At 44.5% G+C, this 27129-nt stretch overlaps 1 protein-coding gene across 1 annotated transcript in view; it reads left to right on the forward strand.

Moving 5' to 3' along the window:
* The window catches only part of LOC144824555 (Na(+)/citrate cotransporter-like), a 740241-nt gene that overhangs the window by 683760 nt on the left and 29352 nt on the right, over positions 1–27129 (forward strand). The window contains exon 8 of the mRNA XM_078683616.1: positions 26732–26802. Coding sequence (XP_078539742.1) covers positions 26732–26743 — 12 coding nt within the window. The 3' untranslated portion in view covers positions 26744–26802. The remainder of the gene's footprint in view (positions 1–26731; positions 26803–27129) is intronic.

Raw genomic sequence — 27129 nt, forward strand, 5'->3', positions numbered from 1 at the left:
ATTGCACCACTTGATGTAATTATGCAAATTTACAGTAGAAATGTATAGAAAATGCACAGAATTAGGGTCTGTTGTTCGTGGGGTCCTTATTCCATGCTAGTTTTGCGTGAAATGCATTCTCGTGTACAAAATTGAAGCGAGAGCCTTTTTTGCCTAATACATATAGTGCTAAGTGACAGATTTGCCTGGGGTTCCTCCTCCGTTATGGCGGAGGAGCGTTGCACCACTGATGAAAGGCAGCAGAAAAATAAAATGATAATAAAACTATTTGATTTTCATTTTATTTTTCACTTACTCAGTTGAGTACGCCGAGTCTGGGGAGGGGCGGGCCATGGTCTGAGTCAGCAGCAGGAGTGGTGGTAAGTGCAATGTAAGTGCACATGTCGGTTTGGTTGGCCATCTTAGAACAGCCAAACTCACGTGTATGCTATGCTATGCTATGCTATAGATTCTTATATAGCGCACGGCTGCCCCAGCGAAGGGGGGTCCCGGCGCTCATCAAGAAGAAGGAAGAAGACAGACACAGAGATTGAACAGGAAGGAACAACATAGCACCGCAATCAACAGAAGAGATGTGTTTTAATTGCTTTTCTGAAGGCCAGGAGGTCATTCAGTCCACGTATCTGGGGCGGTAAGGCGTTCCAGAGTTTTGCGGCCACATATCGGAAGGAACGTCCTCCCATCCGGGCATGCTTAATTCGAGGAACCGTTGCCAGGGTCTGACCTTCTGATCTGAGGGTTCGCCGAGGAGTATACTTGGTCAGAAGGGGGCAAAGCATAGGAGGGGACGCAGTTGTTAGGATTTTAAAAGCAAGGCATAAAGTCTTGAATTGAATCCTTCTCTCCACCGGGAGCCAGTGGAGTTTGTCCACTAAGCTAACTAAGCTGTCTTCCACAGCCGGGTGGTAGAAGAGTCACAGACTCCCTGTGCATAACTGAGCAGCATTTCAGCCCACTTAGACCAATCAGATCTGGCTCTGTTCACAAGCCCACCCCCACACTCTCTGTTCTCCCTTCGATCTCTCTGGATGGCTTGGAATCGAGCCATGGTGGTCCCCCTGCTAAAGAAACCCACATTAGACAATGCTAAACACAAGTTTTTTCCCCCTATTTCACTTCTGCCGTGGGTGTCCAAGATCGCCAAGGCTCACATCAATTCCATTCTGACTGGTTTCATTGAAAACAACAACACGCTTGACTCCTCTCAGAATGGTTTCCGCGCAGGTCTACGGAGACTGCCTTCCTAGCTGTAACCGAACAACTGAGGGAGGCCTTGGATGCCCAACGTACATCGGCGCTGATACTTCTTGATCTCAGCGCCACATTCGACATGGTATCTCATCAGATTATGTTCCATGTCTGGAGGGGGCTGGCATTGAGGGTCAGGCCCTGGGCTGGTTCGCCTCTTTTTTCTCTGAGAGAACCTTCCAGGTGTTGGCCCCTCCTTATATACAAACACACAGAAAAGACGGTTGACTATAGAATTCTGCACCTCATGCCAGTTCTGAAATTCAGTTTCCCACTCCAACAGCCCTGGCATCAACCGTCTATTGATGCCACTGTGTTCCAGATCCTTCAAACTGCAATTGTGTGGGCGTGCGTGAGGAAAATAAGTCCAAAGATCACAGAGTGAGTTTAATGAAGTTCCTTTATTTCATGTTCAATGTCCAAACAAATTCTTTACTTTCCAACCAACGCGTTTCGTTCTCCATCAGAGAACTTCATCAGGCCTGAAAATACATAGGAAATCATATCCATTTAGATTACACTTATTGATACATGAAGAGAGAACAAACAAAACAAAAATATTACAAAACCATAATGTTCAAAATGTTGACAACTATGTCAAATGGAAATCATAAAAGATTTTGTAATGTGCACATTAGAAAAAAAATGTGAAGGTAAGAGAAAGGGGAGAAAACTATTTATACGCTGACATAGAAAATGAACCATTCATGGATTTCCAATCCCAAATGGAACATGCAACATGAGATCATTTACATAAAATCCAAATATTTGTCGCAGCCGATGTATCGGAGAGCAATGACACATTCTCCGAGTCAGGAACAATACATTGATACCTGAATCATATGAATACAATATCCAATATATAAAAGATAAATTACCTGATCATGCACAACATTTCTACTGTCAGTACAGAACTATAGAAAATGTTCAAGTAAATAAGAACCGTCTAGTATACTGCAGATAGATCCCTCAATATAGACTGAATTTTTCAAGTTCCCAACATGCTAATACGTTTGCGTGAGCTTCTCTAGTTATAAAAGTGTAATTAAATCCAACAAGTGCACATGGTAATGCTATTGAGAATGACATTATGTACTGTTTTATACAATTTGTTAGAGTTCACATATATAACTTGAGATACAGCAGCAGAATCAGTGCATATGTACGTCATTGGTTGTCTTGACTTGCCTAATCTTAAAAAAGAGTGCTTTAAACCAAAGTTTTAAAAAGGTGTGCTACAATATCAAAGATTAAAAGAGATAAGAGAAGAACAGAGAATGGTTGGTAGGCGGAGGACCATTACCCAGACTTGCCTGTACTATAAAACTCCATTAGGAATACTGTCCTTTTACTCATATTATAATATAACCATTCTAGAGGCATACTCTCACCTTATTGTTAGTAAGACGCCGTTCTGTACGGAGATTAAAAATATCTCAATCAAATGTCACTTGTTCACAAATGCATGTGGTCGGTTCCGGACGGAAGATCTACACAGAAAAAGAATTATACATTAAGAAATCCCACACTTATATACCATGCTGGGCCAGGTATACATGACCATTATGGAAAATTATTACAAAAGAACGTTCCCTATGCAATTTAAAAATGAGGGAAGAAAAGGATAAAGATTATTGTAACGTAGATGGTGCACAGACGTCTGTACAAACTTTTACTATCCTCCAAATTTTTACAAAATGCCCAAAGGAGGCCTAATTCCAAATGGGGGCCAAGCCATAGAAAGACGGATCGGCTTAACTCACCTTAATCCTTTGATCAATGCTGGAGTTTGACAATTGGACTCCAAGAATAAAAAACATATACCTGTCACAGTAGTGTCACTAAATGGGGACAATCAATAAAAAATATTCGAGCGTAAGTAGACTATAAGGAGTTCTCTGTAAAAACCAAAGGAATCAGACTGTCACAATAAAACAGCCACCTCACTTCTTGTCCGTATTATATTCGGCGTGCGGACATGAATATTTAACCTCCTTGGCCTGATAGATTCAAAAGTGTACCAGGCTAAATAATATAGTCGTTTACATCAAAGTAATCCTATTTTGATAAATAGGGTGATTAGCCCAATAGTAGAATAGGGTAAATGCTACTTATGATACAGCAGAGTGACGGTTAAAAAATAGTATGACGCGTGAAAATCTCACCTGTCATTCACAAAATGGAACCGACAATGGTAAAGGAGGTCCTTATGCAGGACCGCTAGATTGTAAAGGAGAAGTTCCTGTAGGCTTTGATATGCCTAAAACAGAAAGAGAAACAAGGCAAATATATAAGCAAATAGCCTTAAGGTGTAGTCATGCACCCGATTGACTCAGTATGCAATCTCGAGTGCTTAATGTAAAAAAGGGCCCATCATTTATATGCCAGCCTGTCTAGAGAGTGTAATCCAAAAGCACACCCTATATGTATGGTGTCCTCCTTATAAAAATAAATTTCTGCACCCCAAATAGGGGCCCGTCATTCAGTATTCCATCTTTTGCACAGAGTTTAATTCGTAATGTACTGGCCCTCGTGTTAAGTTAAATAAAACGTTGGGCTATCCGTTCTAAATAACCGCCCCTGGGATAAACTGTCCATGAAAACCATCTTGCGAAAAGAATAATCCCCCCTGGCATTTTGACGGCTATGTACCCAAACAGACTAACCCATCCATCATAGATATCAAACAAGATAAGACGGCCGTTAATAAATACAGGAGAACTTTCAAGGAGCATTTACCTGATCATGCAACACGCTGGGTCCACGAGTCGAAACTAAACGACATGTGGAATCCATCTTTAAATAGTGTTTTGTTCCCACATTTGACATAGGGAACACCCTTTACTGACGTCATCGCCTAATACAAAAGACTAGACCTGCCCTCTATTATATCCATGGAGACCGGAAATTAACTTAAATGTGTCCAAGTATTTCCGGTTGAGCACCAATAGTGACAGCACAATTCACGGTAGTGTCCCGGTTTGAAATACAATAAGGCAATGTCATTCAATAATCTGCTTGCCCTTTATTTTATCGGTCTAAGGTCGGTAATGGATTCTCGCTTGTTTGAAAAACATCCGGATCAATAGTGAAAGCGGCAGAATTAAATAAAAATAACATGATCAGTGACTTTGAAAGTCGAAGTTTGGACACGCAAAATATCAAGTATTTAACACGCTTGGCAACAAAACCTTATTTGGAATTGACAAGTTAAAGGCAAATCTATCCTCTTATCTCATCAGACTATGTACAAGGCAGGAAACAATTCTCAAACTAATACAAATCGCGAGGAATAATCCACAAAGTGCAAATCAGCAAAAAAACTTTTGTGTAGCGTGTCGAATCGAGGGGGCAAGAATAAAAACGAATTATGACCTTTTACCCAATCCATCAAAATAAATAGAAAAGAAAAGAATAGAATATACCTAAGTTTAGAACCAAGGCACCCGTCATGACGATCAAGGGAGTAGTATATAAATCTTTTTATTAAAGATATATTCGCAACAAGTACCTTCAAAATGTTTTGGACATTACCGGTACATACTTACGCCAGCCGGCATAAGTAGTTTACTTTAACACAGTATAGGGACTATTTCTGAAAAAACAGTAATTTACTTTAACACAGTGTAGGTACTAGTTCTGAACAAACAGGCATATTTCAGATTATTTCAAAAAGTGATGCATCTCTGTATCGTATTATGGCCGCATGTGATCGCCCGCAATTTACATATCCACCGTGCCTCACTTTGCCTTAACAAAAGTTCCTCATTTCCACCTCTGGCTTGGGCTTCAATATGTTCAATACAGTAAAACCAGAAGTTCGTAATGCCAGGGTGTACTTTGGAAAAATGTTCTGCCAAGGGTTATTTGGTGTCTTTTTTTAGTGTAGCCCGTCTATGTTCCTGAATTCGCATTTTAAGGTTTCTTTTAGTACTGCCTACATAGAGTGATATCACACGGGCATCCGATGACATAAATGACATATGATGTATTGCAATTAATGAATTGCCTAACATTGTAAGAGATACTGCCATTGTGACTAAAGACTTTGGTTTTACTTTGCCAAATGTACATATATTACAGGTGCTGCATACATGGAAACCACATGGTTTGTCCGGTAAGCAGGTTGCGGCACTCGTGTTTGTCGTAATGTAACTTGGACAAAGCTTATTTCTAAGGGTGGTCCCTCTACTACACGTAAAAGAGGGATTTTTTGAAATAGTTCCCTTCAGGCTCAGTATTTCTTTCAATAAATGCCAATTGTGTTTAAACAGTTTAAAGATGTCACTACCATGATTTGTATATGTAGTGATGAAACGTAACTGTTTTTTACTGTCCTCCTGTGTTTTCCGATTCTTAGGCAATAGTGTAGTGTCACCCTTCCCTTTATTCTACTCTCAGCATTGTCTAATACTTTGTTAGAATAGCCCCGGTTGGTGAATCTACTTTTTGTTTCTGTAAGTTTCTGAGAAAACTCACTTGATTCACTGCAATTACGCCTAATTCTAACCATTTCTCCAAATGGTATGTTATTAATAACTGCGCTGGAGTGTGCACTACTAGCATGAAGTACTTTTCCGTTACAACGTGCTTTGTATGGTGCCATCTTTTACATAGAAGTGTAAATCAAGAAAATTGATGCACTTTTGATTGGATTCCATGGTGAACCTTACTTTAAAGGGATTTGAGTTTGGGTATGTAAGGTATTCTTGCAAGGTTTCCACCATCCCTGACCACAGGCAGAGGATGTCGTCAATGTACCTCCCCCAGAACACAATGTGTTCTATCCAGGGGGAGGCACCTCTACCCCAGGCATGCTCCCCCTCAAACCAGCCCATAAAGAGGCCAGCGTAGGAGGGAGAAAACCTGGAGCCCATTGCTGTCCCTTGTTTCTGGTGATACCACACTCCATTGTGTAGAAAATGTTTTTTTGTCAAAATCACTCTGATCATATCAAACACCATTTCATTATTCTCCAAGAGGTCTGCCCCACTCCTGTCTAGAAAGGATCTAACTGCTGCAATGCCCACGTCATGTCTAATGCAAGTGTATAGACTGACAACGTCTAAGATAACAAAAAGGTCATCCGACCAACTATAGTCTTTGAGTTTTGTAAGTCTGCTTTGCTGTCACGTAAGTATGATGGTAAATTGACAACCAAAGGTTGTAATTTGAGGTCAACATTTTCGGAGAGGCCTTCGGTCGGGGAGCCGATACCAGAAATAATCGGTCTCTCCGGCGGGAATGACCCCCTCCTTGTGTATCTTCGGTTATATATAGATACAAGGATACTGGGGATTTTTCACTCTCAAATATCTATATTCGTTGTCAGTAAGTAGACAGGTATGTCTCCATTCTGTAAGTTTAGAATTGATATCCCTAGGTAATTCAACTATTGGACTTGAGCCAACCTGTTCATAACATAATGTATCGCTCAATTGTCGTATTACACCTATGTAATCCTTGGTGTTCATAACGACAATGTTGCCCCCCTTGTCCGCCTCTCTAATGACTATGGTACTGTCTTTTTGTAATGTAATAAGTGCCGCTCTTTCCCCAGAGGTTAGGTTGTTTGGTTTTTTGGCTCTAAATTTGTTCGGGGTTTCGAATTTATAGAGGCCTTCAGAGATTCTTTCTTGGAAGGTGTCAATATTAGGATGGTAGGGGGCAGTGGGAGTGAAAGTTGATTTAGGTCTCAAACCACTGTCCACATTTAAATTCTCAGAGATATTCAATTCCCTCATGATTGTTTCAAGTTCAATTTCCTCCCCCGTTTCTAAAGATGTCAAACAATGAATATTCCTGACTTCCGCCACTGTATGTGAAGTTGGTACAATAACATCCGTAGACATCGGTAAGCGTTTTTGTTTATCATGAAAGAAATCTTTTAATTTGACAGTTCTCAAAAATTTGAACAAATCAATGTGGACATCAGTAGCGTTGCCATTATTTGTAGGACAAAAATTCAGACTTTTACATAAGAGTTTCTCGTCTTCGGCATCCAAAGATCTGTACGAGAGGTTCACAATTTTGAGATCATCATTTGGTAGGGCAGCTGTACAACTGGACCTGTCTAATCTTACTTCTGACCCTTCTTGGAGCGTATTGACACTCTGGGGTCTTCCTTGGTTTGTACCGCCGTATTTCCTTTTTTTGTCTCCGGCCACCTCTTCTTGTTTTTTTGTTTCTTTTTTCTTTTGCCTCCCACTGATTCTTAATTTGGCTAATTCCTTTTGAAAGGAAGTGCCCTCCTCTAAAGGGTGGTCATTAGCTGTAGTGCTCAATGCCACACTGCTAGTCGAAGAGATAGAAGTACTACTAGCAGTCTTGTTTTCTTCGCTTTCCTCCCTCAATCTTTTCCTGTCTTTCTGATCAAATTTTTTCGCAAATGTGTATATGCGACCATCTTTGTAGTAATGGTCATCGCGCCTTATTTTGCGCATTCTCTTCTCTTTAAGGTAGGTTTGATGATCCTCTATTACTTTCCTTAAAATCTCATCATTTTTCTCTATCTGTTCTTTGTTATTAATTTTGCTAATCTCATTCTCGACCTCCTCTATCTCTGACAAGAGTTTGGCCCCTTTTTCTAGAGTATGGCGAATGAGAATTTGCATCATTACCAGCGATGCTCCCTCAAGGTTGCTCTCCCACTCCTTGAGGAGATCATCGCTCAGGTCCTCAAATGTTGGGAAAATGAGGATACAAAGGCCTCTGAGGGTCTTCCTGTGATCTATATATTGTTGAAGCGTTTCCCCGTCCCACCATCGGGCTAGTTCCTGTTTCTTTAGTCGTTCTAACTTCAGGAACAAAGCCCTCAGCCCCAAGTTGTTATCTGAGCTTCTACCTGGTGGTTGTACAGCTGTATCCGTATCAAAGAGATCATGTGCTAATTCCTCTCTTCTATCATTAAAGCGAGCCATGTTCAGAAATATTATAATTAACAAATCAAACAGATGGCTATTGAGTGCATGAACAGTCAAGATTTATATATACAAACACGCAGATAAGACGGTTGACTATAGAATTCTGCAACCTCATGCCAGTTCTGAAATCCAGTTTCCCACGTCAACAGCCCTGGCATCAAGGATTTCTTAATATATCATTCTTTTTCTGTGTGGATCTTCCGTCCGGGACTGACCACATGCATTTGTGAAAAAGCAAAATTTGATTGAGATATTTTTAATCTCCGTACAGAATGGCGTCTTACTAACAATAAGGTGAGAGTATGCCTCTAGAATGGTTATATTATAATATGAGTAAAAGGACAGTATTCCTAATGGAGTTCTATAGTATAGGCGAGTCTGGATAATGGTCCTCTGTTCTTCTCTTTTCTCTTTTAATCTTTGATATTGTAGCACACCTTTTTAGAACTTTGGCTTAAAGCACTCTTTTTTAAGATTAGCCAAGTCAAGACGACCAATGACGTACATATGTACTGATTCTGCTGCTGTATCTCATGTTATATATGTGAACTCTAACAAATGTTATAAAACAGTACATAATGTTGTTCTCAATAGCATTACCATGTGCACTTGTTGGATTTAATTACACTTTTATAACTAGAGAAGCTCACGCCAAACGTATTAGCATGTTGGGAACTTGAACAATTCAGTCTATATTGAGGGATCTATCTGCAGTATACTATACGGTTCTTATTTACTTGAACACTTTCTATAGTTCTGTACTGACAGTAGAAATGTTGTGAATGAGCAGGTAATTTATCTTTTTTATATTGGATATTGTATTCATATGATTCAGGTATCAATATATTGTTCCTGACGCGGATGATGTGTCAATTCTCTCTGATACATCGGCTGCGACAAATAATTGGATGTAAATGATCTCATGTTGCATGTTCCATTTGGGATTGGAAATTCATGAATGGTTCATTTTCTATGTCAGCGTATAAACAGTTTTCTCCCCTTTCCCTTACCTTCACAATTTTTTCTAATGTGCACATTACAAAATCTTTTATGATTTCTTTTTGACATAGATGTCAACATTTCGAACATTATGGTTTTGTAATAGTATGTTCTCTCTTCATGTATCAATATGTGTGATCTAAATGGATATGATTTGTTATGTATTTTCAGCCCTGATGAAGTAATCTGATGGAGAATGAAACGCGTTGGTTGGAAAGTAAAGAATTTGTTTGGACATTGAACATGAAATAAAGGAACTTCATTAAACTCACTCTGAGATGTTTGGACTTCTTTTCCTCACGCACGCCCACACAATTGCAGTTGGCCCCTCCTTATACCTCTCTGATACACAATATCAAACAAGGGGTGCCACAGGGCTCAGCGTTGAGCCCAACTCTATACAATCTATATGCCCAACCACTAACAGTGGTTGCCAGGAGTAGAGGACTAAAGGTAGTATTATATGCTGATAATACCCAGCTGATAGTATCATTCTCTGATGATGCCACGCAGGATGCTCTCAAGTTCAGGAGCGATCTTGCAGCCATTGCAGAGTTGATGACGGCCAACTGCCTCCAGTTAAATGTTAGCAAAACTGAAATTCTGCTAGAAGGGAGAGTCACTGAGCTGTGGAGTGAGAGCTGGTGGCCTTCGACTTTGTGCTGCGCTCCCGTCTCTCAAGAGTTGTTCAGAAACCTGGGTGTATGGGTCGATTCGGCCCTTAGCATCCAGGTCCAGAGTAAAAAAGTAGCGGGGACCTGCTTTGGACTCCTGCAAGCACTCAAACCACTGTTGGGATTTTTTGATCCAACAGTCTGCCAAGTAATCATTCATTCCGGGGGGCGTGGCCACGGCGGCGATCGGAATGGCTGCCTTTCCGTGAAGCTCCTCCATGCGGCCTCCCAGCGGCGATGAGTAAGATGTGATCCGCTGCTCCTGGCCCCCACATCCCTGCAGATCCGCATGTAGATGCCACCCCGACCATCCGGGTGGCTCGGGAGACCGTGGGAGCGTCCTTAGTGGTGTGCACGGCAGAGGAGAATCAAGGCCTCCGGACCTTGGCGCCATCTTCTCTCTCTGCGCCGGATCGCTGGGTGAGTGCTGCGCGGTGCTCTGCTGCCCTTTCGCACGCCGCCTGCGGGCTCTCTCGCTCGTTGCCCGTCTTTCGTGGGCTCCCGGGTGGGGGCGCCGAGTTCCTGGACGCAACCGAGGCCTGTTGGCCTGGGGGCGTGCTGGGACCGGGGCCTCGATTTGTGGGCCTGCGTCGGATCTTGGGCGGCGGGTGGGAGCGTTCGTTAGGAGACGGCAGGGTGGGGGATTACGGCGATGGGGAAGCCGGGGGGCCTCCCTAGTAATCAGTGGCGGCCCCGCCTCAGACCCACTTGGGGGGACTTTTGATTCCCTCCCTCTCTACGGCCCAAAGCGAGTGTCTCTCCTTTACCGGACTCTGGCCCATACAGTTATCTAGACCTTGGCCGCCAAGACTACGTGACGCCATCGACGTTTATATGCAAGGCTGGACATATTCAGACTCACCTCATCTCGCCCGGTCTCACGACGCACATTGAGGCCTGTCTGGTCGTGGGGCTGACTGGTGCCTAACATTGCCCTGCCACATTCCCCCCTCGCTGTTTGGCGCCACAAAATATTACACTGTGACAGCACCCTTCATACAGCCTCTGCGATGGGGAAGAGGGATCCGAATCAGAGGAAGCTAAGCTTTGACAAAACTCCCCTCCTCACTACGGACCCTCCACCTGGTTCGTCTACTGGGGCTGCCAGTACTGCAGACATGGGGGACGCCGCGGCCATGGTCGCCGCCATGATGGGTAAAATGCGCGCTGGCTTTAAGGCGCTTGACACCCGCTTCGACAGCCTCAAACAAAAAATTGCTGACATGGGCACCAAGGTGCAGGCCCATGACCGATGACTGGACGTGGCGGAATCCAGGATATCGGATGTGGAGGATGGTGCCACCAAAACGGTGAAACGACTGGAACGGGTCGAGAAAATCCTTAAAGACGTGGCCATAAAATATGAGGACTTAGAAGCCCGTAGCCGGCGCAACAACATTCGTATCCTTGGTGTGGCGGAGGCGACAGCTACGGGCCGTTTTGACACCTTTGTTGAACATCTCCTCATTGAACTATTCGGCAAGGACACCTTCACTGCTGGCTTTGTGGTCGAACGAGCGCACAGGTCACTGGGACCTAAACCTCACTCTGGGCAGCCATCATGGCCTATAATCGCCAGATTCATGAACCTCCGCTACCGGGACGCCACGCTCCGCGCTGCACGAGAGGCCGGTGAAGTGCGGTGGCAAGGCAGCACTTTGTCAATCTTCCCAGATTTCACGCTGATGGTTCAAGAGGCACGCCGCAAGTATAATGGAGTCAAGGCCACTCTCCGCAATCTAGGTTTAAAGTACGGTATGCTGTATCCGGCCAGATTGAAGGTTGATGTGAACGGCAGATTCCGCATTTTTGACTCACCCGCGGAGGCACAGGACTTTTGTCAAGGTTATAAGAAATTGGGCTCACCATCGGCTTCAGGACCCGCGGCACGATCTCCGCCCCGCAACGACACACAGTCCAGTGCTGACCTTTTTGCTGAAACCGGCCAGGGCTGAACGTTCTTTATTGCCTAATCTTTGGGCCCTACTCGATGTGTTGCTTATTGGATGTGGACTTTCCAGCGTTTGTTGAACAGCCATCACTTCAGGAGTCGCTTTAGTTGGGACGCCCGCATTGCGTGGCGTTGCTACCCCATATGGTGAATGCCTTCTTGTCTAACTTCTTTGGGGTTTTATCATTTTATTTGCAGCAACACCGTTTCATTGAATGGCTATTATTTTTTGTATTTTGCATTGTTAGTCAGCGCTTATTCGGGGATTGCCTCTCTGGGGATGCTGGTAGGCTGGGTGGTGGGTGGGGGTCGGGACGTGTTTTGTTTGTGTGGTCATTTATGTTTGTGAGTGAATGCGAGACTCATGAGAGTGGATTGACGGATGCACGCCTGTTAGTGATTATCTTTGGTGTGGTGTTATGGCCAGGGTAGGTCTGCAGTCTGGCCCGTCCAGACTTACTTTGATGTCTTGGAATGTTCGTGGTTTGAACACCACATGGAAACGTAAACAGGTACTGAACTATGCAGCACGACACAAGGTAGATATCTTTTTTTTACCAGAGACTCACTTGGCGCAGGCGGACACGATCTCCGTGGCTAGGGGTTGGGGTACACACAGAGTATTTTCGAGTTATAGCAGATATGCAAGAGGTGTTGCAATTCTTGTGCATAAGCGTGTTCCCTTTGTATTGACTGGTAGTACGACGAATGAGATGGGCAGATATGTGCTGATAACAGGAGTGTTGTTTGGGTACAAGATCGCAATGGTAGGAGTCTATGGTCCCAACGTGGATTCCCTGGCCTTTTTTCAAGACCTGAAGCTGACGCTGCTTCACTCTGACATAGATTTGTTAGCGATGGGAGGTGACTTTAATTTATTAATGAATCCAGATAGAGACAGTACTTCTCCCTCACCGGACTGCAAGCCACAAGCCCGCTCAGTGATGGCGAAAATTTGCTCCCACTTTTCCTTAATAGACATAGAAGCCCGATTGCACCCAAACACACCGGATTATACACATCACTCAGGATTCCACAACACTAGCACTAGAATTGACTATTGGCTCCTCTCCCCAGGCATTGCAGGCTGGGTGGATGGCCTTTCCACTCTTCCACGCACGCTATCAGACCACTCCCCCATCGTGTTAACTTTAGCAATCCCTAGGCTGGGTGGCTACGAGAGACAGTGGCGTTTCCCTGGTAAGGCCCAGCTGGACCCAGTTTTTAAAGAGGAGATCCCCACTGCCATTGACGACTATTTTGATATTAATACCGGCTCTGTAGCTTCCTGGGCCACGTTATGGGAGTGTTTCAAGGCCACCATCCGCGGGGTTTGTATTGCCAAACATGTAGGTGCCCTACGTGAGAATCGCTACACCTTGACCCGCATTGAAGCGGATATCTCTACGGTAGATAGGGAAATACTTGAGGATCCCTCGGCTGCCCGAGAGGCCAAACGCCTTGAGTTGCTCTTGGGGTTTCGGGACGCTGCAGATAGGGAACTGCGGTTCATGGGCAAGCACTATATGGCGCGGCAGTATGGAGAAGGTGACAGGCCGGGCAAGATACTGGCGCAAATGCTCCGTCCGCCACACCAGGCGGCTTACATCTCTGGCGTAGTTGACATGCAGGGCACATGACATCACTCTACTCCCGATATATGTAACACCTTTTTGTCATACTACAAAACTCTTTACACTTCCACGCTTTCAGGGGAGCATCGCGACCCCGGACCTTATTTGAATGAGATTGCCATGGTATACCTAGAGAAAAACATGCAGGAATTTCTGGCCATGCCCATAACGCCGGATTTTATAGTTGAGGCCATTGATTCATTGAGGAGCTCCTCGGCGCCGGGCCTTGATGGTTACTCGGCCGATTTTTATAAAGAATACAAGGAAGAACTTGTACGAAGGCTAGTTGAGGTTGATGCAGAGGCGCTGGAGTCGGGCGTTCTCCCGCCCACGCTCCGGGAAGCGATAATTGTTCTACTTCCCAAAACAGGTCGTGACGCCTCCTTATGTAGCTCTTAAAGGCCCCTATCCCTCTTGAACTTGGACTACAACATTGTGGCTAAAGTACTTGCAATCCACTTAGCGCTACTCGTGGAGACTGTCATTTCGCCGGCCCAGTCTGGATTTGTTCCACATAGATCCACCTCCTTCAATCTTCGGACACTGTTCTCTGTTTTGCACAGAATTGACCCCTCCACCCCGGCTGCAGCGGTGTTTTTGGACGCGGAGAGAGCATTCGATACCCTGGAATGGCCCTTTTTTTATCGATCATGAGGCGAATGGGCATGCCTGAGATGTTTGTGGCGACAGTGGAGTTACTGTACTCAGCGCCCACTGCCCGATATGTCTAAATGGCACCATTTCTGAAAGCTTTACACTTTCACGAGGCACCCGTCAGGGATGCCCCTTATCCCCGCTCCTGTTCATCCTTGCGATGGACCCTTTGGTGCGTCATTTTCAAGAGAAGCACCTCCATAGAGGGCTTCAGTTTCGCACCGGGCCACTCCTCGTCTCTCTGTACGCAGACAACACGGTCTTGTATGTTCGGACTCCTCCGACCAATCTGGAGCCACTGTTATCGGAGATAGCCCGCTTTGGCGAATATTCAGGCCTCAGAATAAATTGGCATAAATCGGTCATTTTTCCGCTTTCCCCATCCACCTCGCTATGGACATGTGCTTTTCCTCTAGAATGGAGCACGGACTCCGTGAGATATCTGGGAATCCATATCCACCTTGACACGGTGTCCATTGTCCGCTTGAACTACGGACATGCCCTAGATTTCTTGGAAGACCATACGGAGCGCTGGCTTCGTCTCCCCTTGTCCTTGGATGGCCGGATTGCCATTATCAAAATGATAGTCCTCCCTCGGTTTTTGTGTTTGTTCAACAATATTCCGATCCCTCTCACCAAGATCTTTTTTTCGCAACTTCGTTCCTTACTATTGCGTTTGGTGTGGGGCGGTAAAAACCCGCGAGTGGCCTGGCGCACATTGACGCTTCCTTACGAACGGGGATGATACCAGACTTTTTTCTTTATTATTTAGTGGCACAATGTTCGTATGCGTATTCCTGGTTTCACCCAGACGCCAGAATTCTTTATCTGAGACCTGAGGCCGATATGGCGCTTCCGGTGCCCCTTAACTCCATCCTTCCTAGAGGGCTCCCCCGGGACCCACAGGACATACAGCCAATGTCCACCACATGCTGGGCTTGGGATAAACTGTGACGATTACTTCACATTGAGACATTATACTCTTCTGCACTACCGTTGCCTAACCCTCATTGGCTCCCCACCACAGGCGAATCGGTGGTACAGCGCACATTATCCAAATATCAACTGCATACAGTCGGGGATCTCTTCCCGGACGGTCATGTTTTCTCCCTGACAGAAGATCACCGCTTCGCTGACCGAGGGTTTATGGACTCTTTCACACTGACTAGACTCAGATCCATGCTCCGTGCTGAATTCCGCACATTCCCGCTCCCTCCTGAGGACGCTGCCACACTCACATTCATAATACAGAACCAGACGGGGTCGCACATTGTCTCTAAGCTCTACAAGCTATGTCTGGCCTCACTTCCTTCCTCAGACACAGCGGTGCGCGCCGCATGGGAGGGCGACCTGGGCATCCAGATTACAGACGACCAATGGGCGGCGTGCTGCGCTACCACTAGGGACGTGTCCATAAACAGCAGACATAAACTTATACACTTTAAGTTCCTGAGAAGGATGTATCACACTCCCGCACTTGCTCATAGGATTGACTCTAGCAGACCACACTGCTGCCCTAAGTGCAGAGCCCCGTAGGCGGATCTCGCCCATCTTTCCTGGACGTGCCCGCTTTTGCATGAATACTGGCTAAAGGTGCACCGTGTTTTGGGGGACATATTGGGCATGGAGTTGCTATCCACCCCTGAAATTGCGTTGCTTGGCTATGTGGCAAATTTCCCACGCTCTCTCCGCAAATTGGCATCTATTGGCTTTCTTTTGGCAAAAAGGGAGATAGCGCTGCTCTGGTGCGCTAGGCGCGCTCCAACCGTCCACGCTTGGCTCCGTAGTATGGCCTACTGCAATGTTAACAGTGTAGAATACTCAGATCAGATTCCGGCTGCTTCCCGACCAGTGGACATTTGGGGGCCATATAGAAAGTATGTTGCGAAACTTACTCAGGAGACACAATCCCAATCGATTAATTCCATTGTACCGGAGGGGTTGGGCTAGGATGGGCTCCATGGCGCTGTGGCCGACTTCACCACTATTTCTGTATAAGTTACGCTAGACCTACGCAACCAGCTATAGCTGTTTGGTGTAATGGTTGTTGGCATGGTGGTTCCATGGGCTGCCCTGTATTGTACCTGTGTCACTGTTGAACTCTATTCCTACTCAAATGGTGTTAAATGAAAGCTGGCCTGCCGCAGGATGTATTGTTGTTTACATTTCTCGGTACACCATACTAAGATTGAGACTGTTATTGTGCTGATTGATCTGCTCTACCATTCTCGCAAACTTGCAGATATGATTTGTTTTCTGTATGTTGTTTATTTTTTTCCGTTCCTATATCATTATTGTGATTATGGTTTCACCAAAAACAAAATTGTACAAATGCAATGTGTCATGCAAGACGTACGAAATCCCTCTGAGCGAATATCTGATTACTGGATAATGCTCCAATTGGTGCTTATTGTCTATTCACCTGATTCTTCTATATGTAAGAGTGGATTGCTTATTTGTGCAATAAAGAGATTTATCCAAAAAAAAAAAAAAAAAAGTAATCATTCAGGCATCCATCTTATCTAGGCTGGACTATCCAAGTTCACTTTACCCGGGAGCTAATAAGGCTGAAATCCTACGATTGCAAAGGGCTCAAAATGCGGTTGCTAGAACCCTACTTGGCCTTCTAAGAACTTGCTCTACGACCAACGCCATCCGCAAACTTCATTGGCTGCCGGGGGCGAAACACATTGAGTTCAAGGTCCTCTGCATTGCCCATAAAATCATGAATCTTTCTACCCCAGATATCCAGCTGAACTTGCTCTCACCCTACATACCTACTCGCCAGCTACGTTCCATGGGCCAGGATTTCACGGTTGTCCCTCAGGTGAGGAGGGAGCGATCAGGAGGACCCTCTTTCTGTGTCCTAGCGGCCAAACTCTGGAACTTCCTCCTGGTGCACATCTGCAGCATTACCAACTACATGGTATTTTGCAAAGCCATTAAAACTCATCTTTTTCCTATACTATAGGCTCTGTTCCTCTCAGTATCCCCCCCCACTACTGCTACAGTTAGCACTGGGATGCCCCTTTGCTGGTGCCGCTGGGTGCTCTAAAACATTGTAACATAACATAACAGTAGGCCTGACCGTAGTTTGCGTAGATTGGCTACTCTGAACTCCGCGAAGTTACAAAAAAACTCTGCGAAGTTCCACGAGTGGTGGAGTGCAGTGAGAACTGAAGTTTGTGCTAGCATTCTTGTCGCTCTGGTACAAATTCTACCTGAGCAGCAGCTCATGCTTGTGAACTTACTGTCCCCCATTTACAAACAGTCGTGAGCGGGGGTAAAACTTCACTGCACATCGCAAAGCGGAGTTTTCTGCACTCCGCGAGCTCCACAGAGTGTGGAGTGCAGAAAACTCTGCTAACGGAGCGAAGGTCACCGCCCAGGCCTACATAACATAACATAACAATCGCTGAACTTCTCTCATGCTGGTTAATACCATGAGAGCAGCTTCTGGATTTAGTAGGGAAGGGAGCAGAGGAGCACAGAGGTAGTGGGAGAAGAGAAGCATCGATTCGGCATCTGGCCGTGGCAGGTAAGTTCTTCATTTATTTTTTAATTATCCCCCCTCCCCCTGCACAGCCCACCAAGTTTTAGTGGCAGCATCCGCCACTGAGATTTGCATATTGTGCAATTACACGTAATTTTGCATACTTTTGCCAACATTTTCTGTAAATAGGGAAAAGGCAATTATTCAAATTTTGCTGTGACTCTAGTGCGCTAATGCCAAGAGCATGCATAATAAAAACATGCTGGAACACTGCAACTCCATTGATCAAGGACTGAATACCCCTGAGGAATGGCGCAGTTATCTTATAACCCTTGCCAACTGAATCTATGATGTCAGTAGACTTTATAACCATTGAACACATAAGAAAATATGGTGTAAACATCTGTTGATATAACTATAAGTATATTGTTTTCTCTTTGTATATACAGTTCTATTAATTCCTACTGCTATATACTAATTACCACTTTTTATCTATTATTTACATACATAAAAGGCATCCAAAGACTTTACAAGCATTGGCGCAAGATTCAGGACACAGGCTGGATGTAGCTTTATGCCACAAGAAAGGGCAGTACAACCTAAGCCATTTTGTTGACCTTGCACCTTAGGCCATATTTTATCTGAGACAAGTAGTATTTCACCTGCAGCGCTTCCCTTCATTTTTTTAACGGTTTCCTGACGATAGAGTAGTGCTTTCTGTTGATACAGCTACCCATGGGGGAAAACAAGACACACTTTGATCTTATGCCTTGTCACTGGGTAATGTATAGCAGAAAATTGTGTCTAATTCTCTCGGAATGTCTGAGGATAAGTCGTTATGAATTCTATGGAAACTCCAATCACTCATAGATAAATGAACTACCTGAGTTTTTTTTCAAACGTTATTGATTTTCCATTATAGTCACTGTGCATAATATATCATATCATTTTTGCAGTAGTCGATGAGAGGAAACTTTCGCAAAGTGCATCACAACGTGCGTCAGAATATGTTTACCATTATGCAATCACACTACTCTATGGACCTTTGTGGAATAACATCGCCGTCTACATCGTCTTGTGCCCACAATATATATCACAATAATTGTAGCATATGGCACTCGCCAATAGCTTAAGCGTCTCAAAAAAGAAAGTAGCAGGTAGTCGTAAACTTAAAACTTGATTCATTTTCCAGGTCAGTCTCACAAACATTCACCACGGTAGGCATGCACCCAGTGGGTGAAATGAACCCCTTGTGTTAACCAAGGAATACTCTTCTTATTTTATTAAAACACTTTCTCGTAGGATTTTTGTGTTTATTTGAAGGCAAGAAAGGAAAACATATCAATGCTTAACATAAGGTAAACAATGTGCAGTGCGATATTATAATGAATCACTTTTCACACCACTTGTTTTGGGTGTAAAACATTATTTTTTATTGATCTGTAGCAGGTAACTGAAGCTTATGCAGGTCTTGGAGCCTGATGGACCATCTCTCTTTTTTCAACATTACTCACCTGTGACTCGGTTTCCATCAATCACCGGCGTTTTAAAGTGCAGCAATGTCATCCCTAGGGGTATCTGGGCGCTGTGTCTCTATCGAAGAGCCAAGGCTTGAGTCTCTTTCTGAAGTCTACTGTGGTTGTGACCGATGCGGGGGATATGAGCGAAGGTGAGTGAGGAGGAGCGCAGATGTCTAAAGCGTTGGTGTAAGTTCAGTCTATGGTTGATGTAGGTAGGTCCTAGGCCGTGGATGGCTTGGTAGGCATGTGTGAGAATCTTGAACTGGCATCTCTTTTGGATGGGGAGCCAGTGGGAGTCAGGGGAGGGCGATGTGGATTCATTTGGGGAGGTCCAGGATGATTCTAGCTGCACCATGCTGTATGGTCTGGAGTCTTCTGAGGAGCTGGGTGGAGAAGCCAGAGTAGAGAGCATTGCTGTAGTCGAGGAGGCTGATGTCGAGGGCCTGAGTGACTGTCTTTCTGGTGTTGGTTGGATCCATCTGAAGAACCTGCAGAGCATGTGAAGTGTGTTGAAGCAGGAGGAGACGACTGCATTGACCTGTCGTTTCATAGTCAGTTGGTTGTTGTGGATGATGTTGAGGTTGTGCGCATGGTCAGGCCTTGTGGGAAACAACCTTTATAACGCAACTTTTACAACGCACTACCATTACAACAAAACTTTTACAACGCAACATCCATTACAATGCATGCAATTACAACGCAACCATTACAACGCATGACACTACAACGCACACCACTACAGCGCATGTCATTACAACTCAGTCATTACAACGCATACCATTACAACGCATAACATTACCACCCAACACTTACCCTACTGTTGCACCTCCTGGAAGTAGAATAGTAATTTTTACCCCTACACTATCCAACACTTACCCTACTGTTGCACCCCCTGGAGTTATAATAGTAATTTTTACCCCTACACTATCCAATACTTACCAAACATGCAATGTAATGTTATGCGTTGTAATGGTATGCGTTGTAAAGGTATTATGCGTTGTAATGGAATGCGTTGTAAATGTAGTTTTGAAAATTTCGTTGTAATGGCATGCGTTGTAATGGAATGCGTTGTAATGGATGTTGCGTTGTAAAACATGTGTTGTAAAGGTATGCATTGTAAAAGTGTGCATTGTAACATCATACATCCGGCCTTGTCGGTGTAAATCTGAGTTCTGCAGATTAGCAGCTCTGGTCCCGTGTGGAGTTGTTCTTCCCAAAGATCAATACTACAGTTTTGTCACAGTTGAGTTTGGACTCACACACCCATTTAGTTTAGCTAATAATAGTCTGTACAAAACCCACTTTGAGGATTTGTAACCCGTTTAAAGACTTAAACACACAAACCATGTGCTGGTGAGACAGTACTACCCACTATTAAATTACCCTGCGTGCTACTTTGCGTCAAGGGAGCATTCCATGGGTTACCACCAAGGTTTAGGTGTTCGTATGCAACAACCCATGTGTTTAACACTGGTAGAGAGGATTTTGCACCAAAAACATACACCCAGGGCCGGACTGGGAACCAAAACCGGCCCTGGCAAAGTGCTCGGAAAACCCCCCCACCCCTCTGCCCCCCCGGGGGGGGGGGTTGGGGGTGCGACCGCGATCTTTGCCAGGGCCGGTTTTTGGTCGAATTGTTACAGGGCCGTTTTTGCAGCAACACTGCAAAAACAGCCCTGTAACAAAAACGGCCCCCAGAGACCCAAAAACGTCCCGACCCTTGCGACACACCGGGGGGTTGCCCGGTGCCCTCAACGGCCAGTCCGGGCCTGCATACACCTCCTCCATGCAGGCATAACTATGGAGCAAGTCTCTAAAACTGTCTGCATTTTTCCATTGCCTGTGTGTTTTCCCATACAAAACGCATGAAAAGTGCGAAAAAGTATTAAAACATAGTTTTTGAACTTGAAGGGTCCCCTTCTAATACTAAACCTATGGTTGACAGAATGTACGTACCCTTGCACTGCGGTGCAAGGGTGTGTGCTTTGGTGCATTGCAGCTAAAGTGCATGAGCATAGGAAGAGAGAACAGGAGCTCTTTGTAGATATGGCAGTGTTCAGCTCTCTCCATTTCATGCAGAAGGGTGCTGCAACATAGGATGCATTCTAGAGAACAGTGGTCCCTATTTTGGAGGAAGAAATACTGTGGAAGGATGAACATACGCTGAATAGGTAGTATGTTTTATGTTCAGCCGGACATGAATTTATTTATCAAATGTAAGAGCCTTCATAAAATTGATTGGGAGCAATAGATTACAAGTGGGCACAGCCGTGACCCACAGAACATAAGACAAACCAACGAACACAGAAATGGCTAAAGGCAAAGTTCACATATGTCTGTAAGCTAGTACTCAGTAAAACAGACTTAGATATGCATTTAGACACCATTACACTTAACAATATTGCTTATTCATATTGCATATGGTGCGTAAGTGTCGACGACGTTTCAATGCCTCCTAATTAATTACAGGGCATCAACTTCAGGACAATTTTATAAGTCATTGTTGTCTTAAAATTAGATTACACTATGCCTATATCACATTACTGTAAACAATAAGAAAAAAGGGGAAAAAAATAAATAAAACAAACAGTAAGTTTTGGTATCTGCTAGGCATTTGAACACGTGATGAGTGACTTAATGTGAAAGCAGTCCGCATGAAAGGTGATCCGAGGTGGACTGCTTTCACATTAAAATTGTCCTGAAGAGGATGCCCTGTAATTAATTAGGAGGCATCCTTCCACAGTATTTCTTCTTCCAAAATAGGGACCACTGTTCTCTAGAATACGTCATTGCCCAAGGTCCCTAAGGCATACCTTTTGGGTTCCCTTGTCCTTTCGTAACAAGCAACATAGGATGTAGCACCGCGTGGCATGAAATATTAGTAAGTATTTTCCTATTTATCTCTGGGCCAAGGGGATTCCTGTATGAAATCGTCTGTCAGGGTTACCCGCAGAGAGCTTTGGCTTCAGGTTATCACACCTCTCTGGTCACCTCTATTCTCAGTTCTAACACCACCTGACTCACACTCTCACTTTCTTATCAGGAGCTGCAAAATTCAATTGAGGACATCACAGAAGGTTTTAGCTCGGGTTCAGACTGGTCCATTCTCAACAACAGCACATATTCACTCCTATCACACAGGAGAAAATGAACAGTAAAAAAATGCTTGATCCACTGGTGAATGCTAACTGAACAAAATAATACTGACACAGAAAATCTTTAATCAACACTAATGCTAAACAAATCATTCATATGCAGGCATTACAAATGTCGCATAGGTACTGGCCTCAGAGTTCCTGAAATTATGAGACTCGGATTTCTATCTCACAGGCGCTGTGGATAGAGGAGGTGGTGGTCGGTTTCTTCCCATCTTGAAAATAACCCCTCAGGGCAATGATCACCAAGTGGGTGTGAGGGTGAAGAGTGACGTCAGGTTTTATTAGCTTGAGGATCTATTGTCAACAGAAGAGAGAATCAAGTCCTCCAACTGACGTCGTTATTTAGGGTCCCTCAGTTTCTCCCCACACAGAAGCCTGAGGAGTACAGAGGTGAACCAAAAATTTCACAGTTCTGGGCAATGTCACATACTTGGGGGGGCAAGTGGTCAATACCCAAGTTAGAATAACATAACCATGTGGAGAATGGGGCACTCATTTGGTGTTGGATCTAACTCACATGATGTTTCATGTATTGTGGTATTCTGGTCCTACAATTGCTTCCCAAATTTTACATCAAATTTCAGATAGCAGGGGCTGGCAGCACAAGAGGCTCATGTTTTAGAATTCCTGGGAGGTGTTCTGCATGTTTTTACACTGATGGATTTTATTCCTAATAAGGTGGTTTATACAATTTGCCAAGATGGGTAATGGGGTGAAATAGAAGATTCCTGACTTGCCCTTCTCTGACACGGTTTAAGGGCAGTCATTCATGGGCTTGGAGCTATAATGGCAAACACAGAGTAAGGCCACTGGAGGTTCAGAAACCTTATTGGCTTTTTAGAAATTGCAGCCTTTTTATACGTGATCTGTATGCTCAGCATTCATTGGTCCTAACCTGAAGTGCTCACCACTAGATTTGCAATTTTTGCAGTCTCGTCCCTTTGAGACTGTGCAAACAGGAACTATCATGTTTCTCAAATGAAATAATGTTTAGGTCTCAGCCTAACAGACAGCACTGTTGTCTGGTTTGCTAAATACATCTTAGGGACATTCAGAAAGTTGACCAGAAAGTTGACCAAGGAATACATTCTGCCCGTTGTTTGCCATTGTCTTTGCGGTTTGTAACTCACATTTTCTTACTTTCCATTTGCTGACTTTATTTGTTTTAGGCTTTCCAGCTTGAGTTTATACCTTCCATTGCCCAAACCTTATTTATAGTATGCTATAGAGTACTCCCTTTCTGTAAACAGGCCTGTAAATCGCGTTCCTATATCGTCACATTTGCTTTACAAATAAAGACTGATGTCAAATGTCAGGCGCTGTCTTCTGAGGGCCTTGTTTACTTTTCTTTCTCTAACTTCAAAGTGAAAGGATTTATTTGGCAATCTTGCTATATATTAGGGGTAGGAAAATGTTGTTTTCTAGCACACAACTGCAAACACAACAATGATGGACAGAATGTGGATCAATGTCACACATTCACCCCAGTCCAAAGATCTGGGCCCAAATCCATCGTTTTTCCACTCCACACCACCCTGGGTTAGACAATGGCGATATGCAAATCAGCGCTGACCCTGTGCCCCATGGGAACAGTCCAGTCCGAACTACAAAAGCCATGTCCTTCCCAGAACGGAAACAAGCATCCGAGGACCGGCCCGGTTTCGAGGTAACACCTCTCTTCAGCCCGGCTAGCTTGACTCCAGTGGTGTGGAGTGCCTGGGACTCACGTCTGAGCATCCCCAGTACACTTAGAGCGGTAACTGCAAACACAACAATGATGGACAGAATGTGGATCAATGTCACACATTCACCCCAGTCCAAAGATCTGGGCCCAAATCCATCGTTTTTCCACTCCACACCACCCTGGGTTAGACAATGGCGATATGCAAATCAGCGCTGACCCTGTGCCCCATGGGAACAGTCCAGTCCGAACTACAAAAGCCATGTCCTTCCCAGAACGGAAACAAGCATCCGAGGACCTAGCACACAACAACATTTAAATGAATAATGTAAGTACTTCAGTATATATCAGAATTAGGAACACAAATGAAGCGCTTTTCTTATTCCTGAAGTGAGTTGAAAACAAATACTATAATATGCTCAAAACAAATCATTACACCAGGTGATACAATTTCCACACATTGAGTGTGTGCTGTATAGTTTTATTAGTAAAGCTGTATGTATGTGCAAATGTAATTGTAATTTCTATTGAAAATGTGATGTCTGTACTCTACTCTGCACCACTCCGCTTTACACCACTGCACTCTAGAATGTATGACGATACAATGCGTTGTTTTACAATGCAGTACGTTACATCGCGGTCTTGACAACGCACACATCGACTTGCGTTGGAGGGTGCTGGACTTAGGGACAGTGTGAATTACTTTTCCAACTCCAGTCTACGTACAATAGGGAAGGTGTTGGAATAGTAATTTTTACTATTCCTTAGTCTAGAGCGCCCGGCAGTGCAATTCGATGTAACAACTTGCGTAGTTAAAACAGCGATGTAACATACCGCATTGTAATTGATGCGTGGTAAAGGATGTTTCCCGCTGTCTATGCTGCTCTATTCTACCTTGTGCCACTCTATTCTATGCCAATGCACTCTTCGGCACTCTACTCTACACCACTGCACTCTTCGCCACTGCACTTTACACCACTGCACTCTACACCACTCCAGTCTAGACCAAGCCAAGCTACTCTGCATAAATCCACTCTACACCATTCTGAAATACTGCACTTTACTCTGTAACATTCAATTCTATGCTCCTGCACTCTACACCAATTCACTGTATGTCACTCTAATCTATACTGCACTCTCCACCATTTCTCTCTATGCTACCATACACAAATGCACTCTACTCTGCACCACCCCACTCTACATCACTACATCTTAGTCTGGAAACATCTATACTACCCCACTCTACTCCTCTCTAGTCCACTCCAGTCTACGCCCCTCTACTCTTAATGACTGCACTCTACACAACAGCACTCTACGCCTCTGCTCTCTTTGCCATTCTACTCTACACCACTACACTCTGACACTCATCTGCAACACTGCACTCTCCACCACTGAACTCTATGCTACTCTACTCTGCACCAGTCTATCTCTCTGCCATCTATGCCACTCAACTCTGCCCCTATACTCTATGCCACTGCACTCTATGCCACTCAACTCTACTCTACGCCACTACCTCTGCATCACTCAACTCAGTGCCACTCTGCACTACTCTATTCCACCCTACTCTACTCCACACTGCACTCTATGCTAAGCCCGGGCAGATACCTCCGCTCCGCCCACGGAATGTGCAGAGATTTGCCTCCTCTGCGTTCCATGGAGAACGTGGAGAAGAAAAAATCTCCGCACACTCCATGGTGGAGCGGATTTGGCCAGCCCTCGCCTCCACCCCCCAATAACAATTTATTAAAAATGACATAAAAGTAAAGAAAAACCACTTACCTGGACTGTGGCATCTCTGGGCTGCCCTCCTCCTCTTCCTCGGCGTCTCTGCGAAAACTGCGCATGCATGCGCACGTGTGCACCCACGCATATGCGCTTCTTGCGAGACGGGGACGCTGCATTCCAGGTAAGTGGTTTTTCTTTACTTTAATGTCATTCATAATTCATTGCTAATGGGGGGGGGGTGTGGAGGCAGGTGGCGTAGCGCAGTTTGTTCTCAACTCCGTGACCCTCCGCGTACTGCACTCTACGCCACTCTACTCTGCCCCATTCTACTTTACTCCACTCTACTCTGTGCCACTCCATTCCACTCTAAGCCACTGCACTCTACTATGCATCACTCTAATCTATGCCACTGCATTTTTATGACATTGGATTGTACACAACTGAATTCAATGCCACTGCACTTTATGCCACTTTACTCTACAACACTCTATGTAATGTACTCTACACCAGTCCACTCTACTTTGTGCCACTCCAGTCTATGCCCCTCTCTGTGACTCCGGACTATGCCACTCCAATATATAAAACTCTCTCCCACTTCAGTATACAACACTCTATTTCTCTCTTTGCCATTCCACTCTGTGACACTCCACACTAATCTCCTCTGCACCACTAGCCATGCTGAACAGCAGCCACACTGGTGTACAACATGGCTAAAACACATTAGCAAAACCATTTGCTTTTCCATAGGTCAGACCTACGGCTTTGCCAATGCTTGTTAAGTACAGATTACCTCAGTAATACATTATACAGAAGAAGGGCTCTTCTCTCCATCTTGTACCAATTATGGGCATTCAGCCTTAATCTTTGCTCTTGTGGGATGATGCTCCATTTTGACTCAAGGTCATTTCGATTTCTTCTTGCTCTAATGACTTTGTATTACCTACATGTATTTGTTCTTCTACCTAGGCTGAGGAGAAGTTGTATTGTTTAGATAGTAGGCTGTCTTTCAAAGTTATGTAGACAGATCAGTGGTATTCAGTACGTCTCACCACGTTTTTTTGACTTTTACAGGTGAAGGCCTGAAGACACCAACGCTTTATTTTACTAGATGAATTGGATACTCTGTACCCTTGGCTTATTTGGTAAAAGTGATACTCTCCGTGACTCCGCACTATGCCACTCCAATATATAACACTGTCTCCCACTCAACTAGACAACACTCTATTTCTCTCTTTGCCATTCCACTCTGTGACACTACACACTAATCTCCTCTGCACCTCTAGCCATGCTGAACAGCAGCCACACTGGTGTACAACATGGCTAAAACACATTAGCAAAGCCATTTGCTTTTCCATAGGTGAGACCTATGGCTTTTCCAATGCTTGTTAAGTATGGATTACCTCAGTAATACATTATACAGAAGAAGGGCTCTTCTCTCTATCTTGTGCCAATTATGGGCATTCATCCCT

This window comes from Lissotriton helveticus, chromosome 3_1 (assembly GCF_964261635.1).
Source record: "Lissotriton helveticus chromosome 3_1, aLisHel1.1, whole genome shotgun sequence".
NCBI lineage: Eukaryota > Metazoa > Chordata > Amphibia > Caudata > Salamandridae > Lissotriton > Lissotriton helveticus.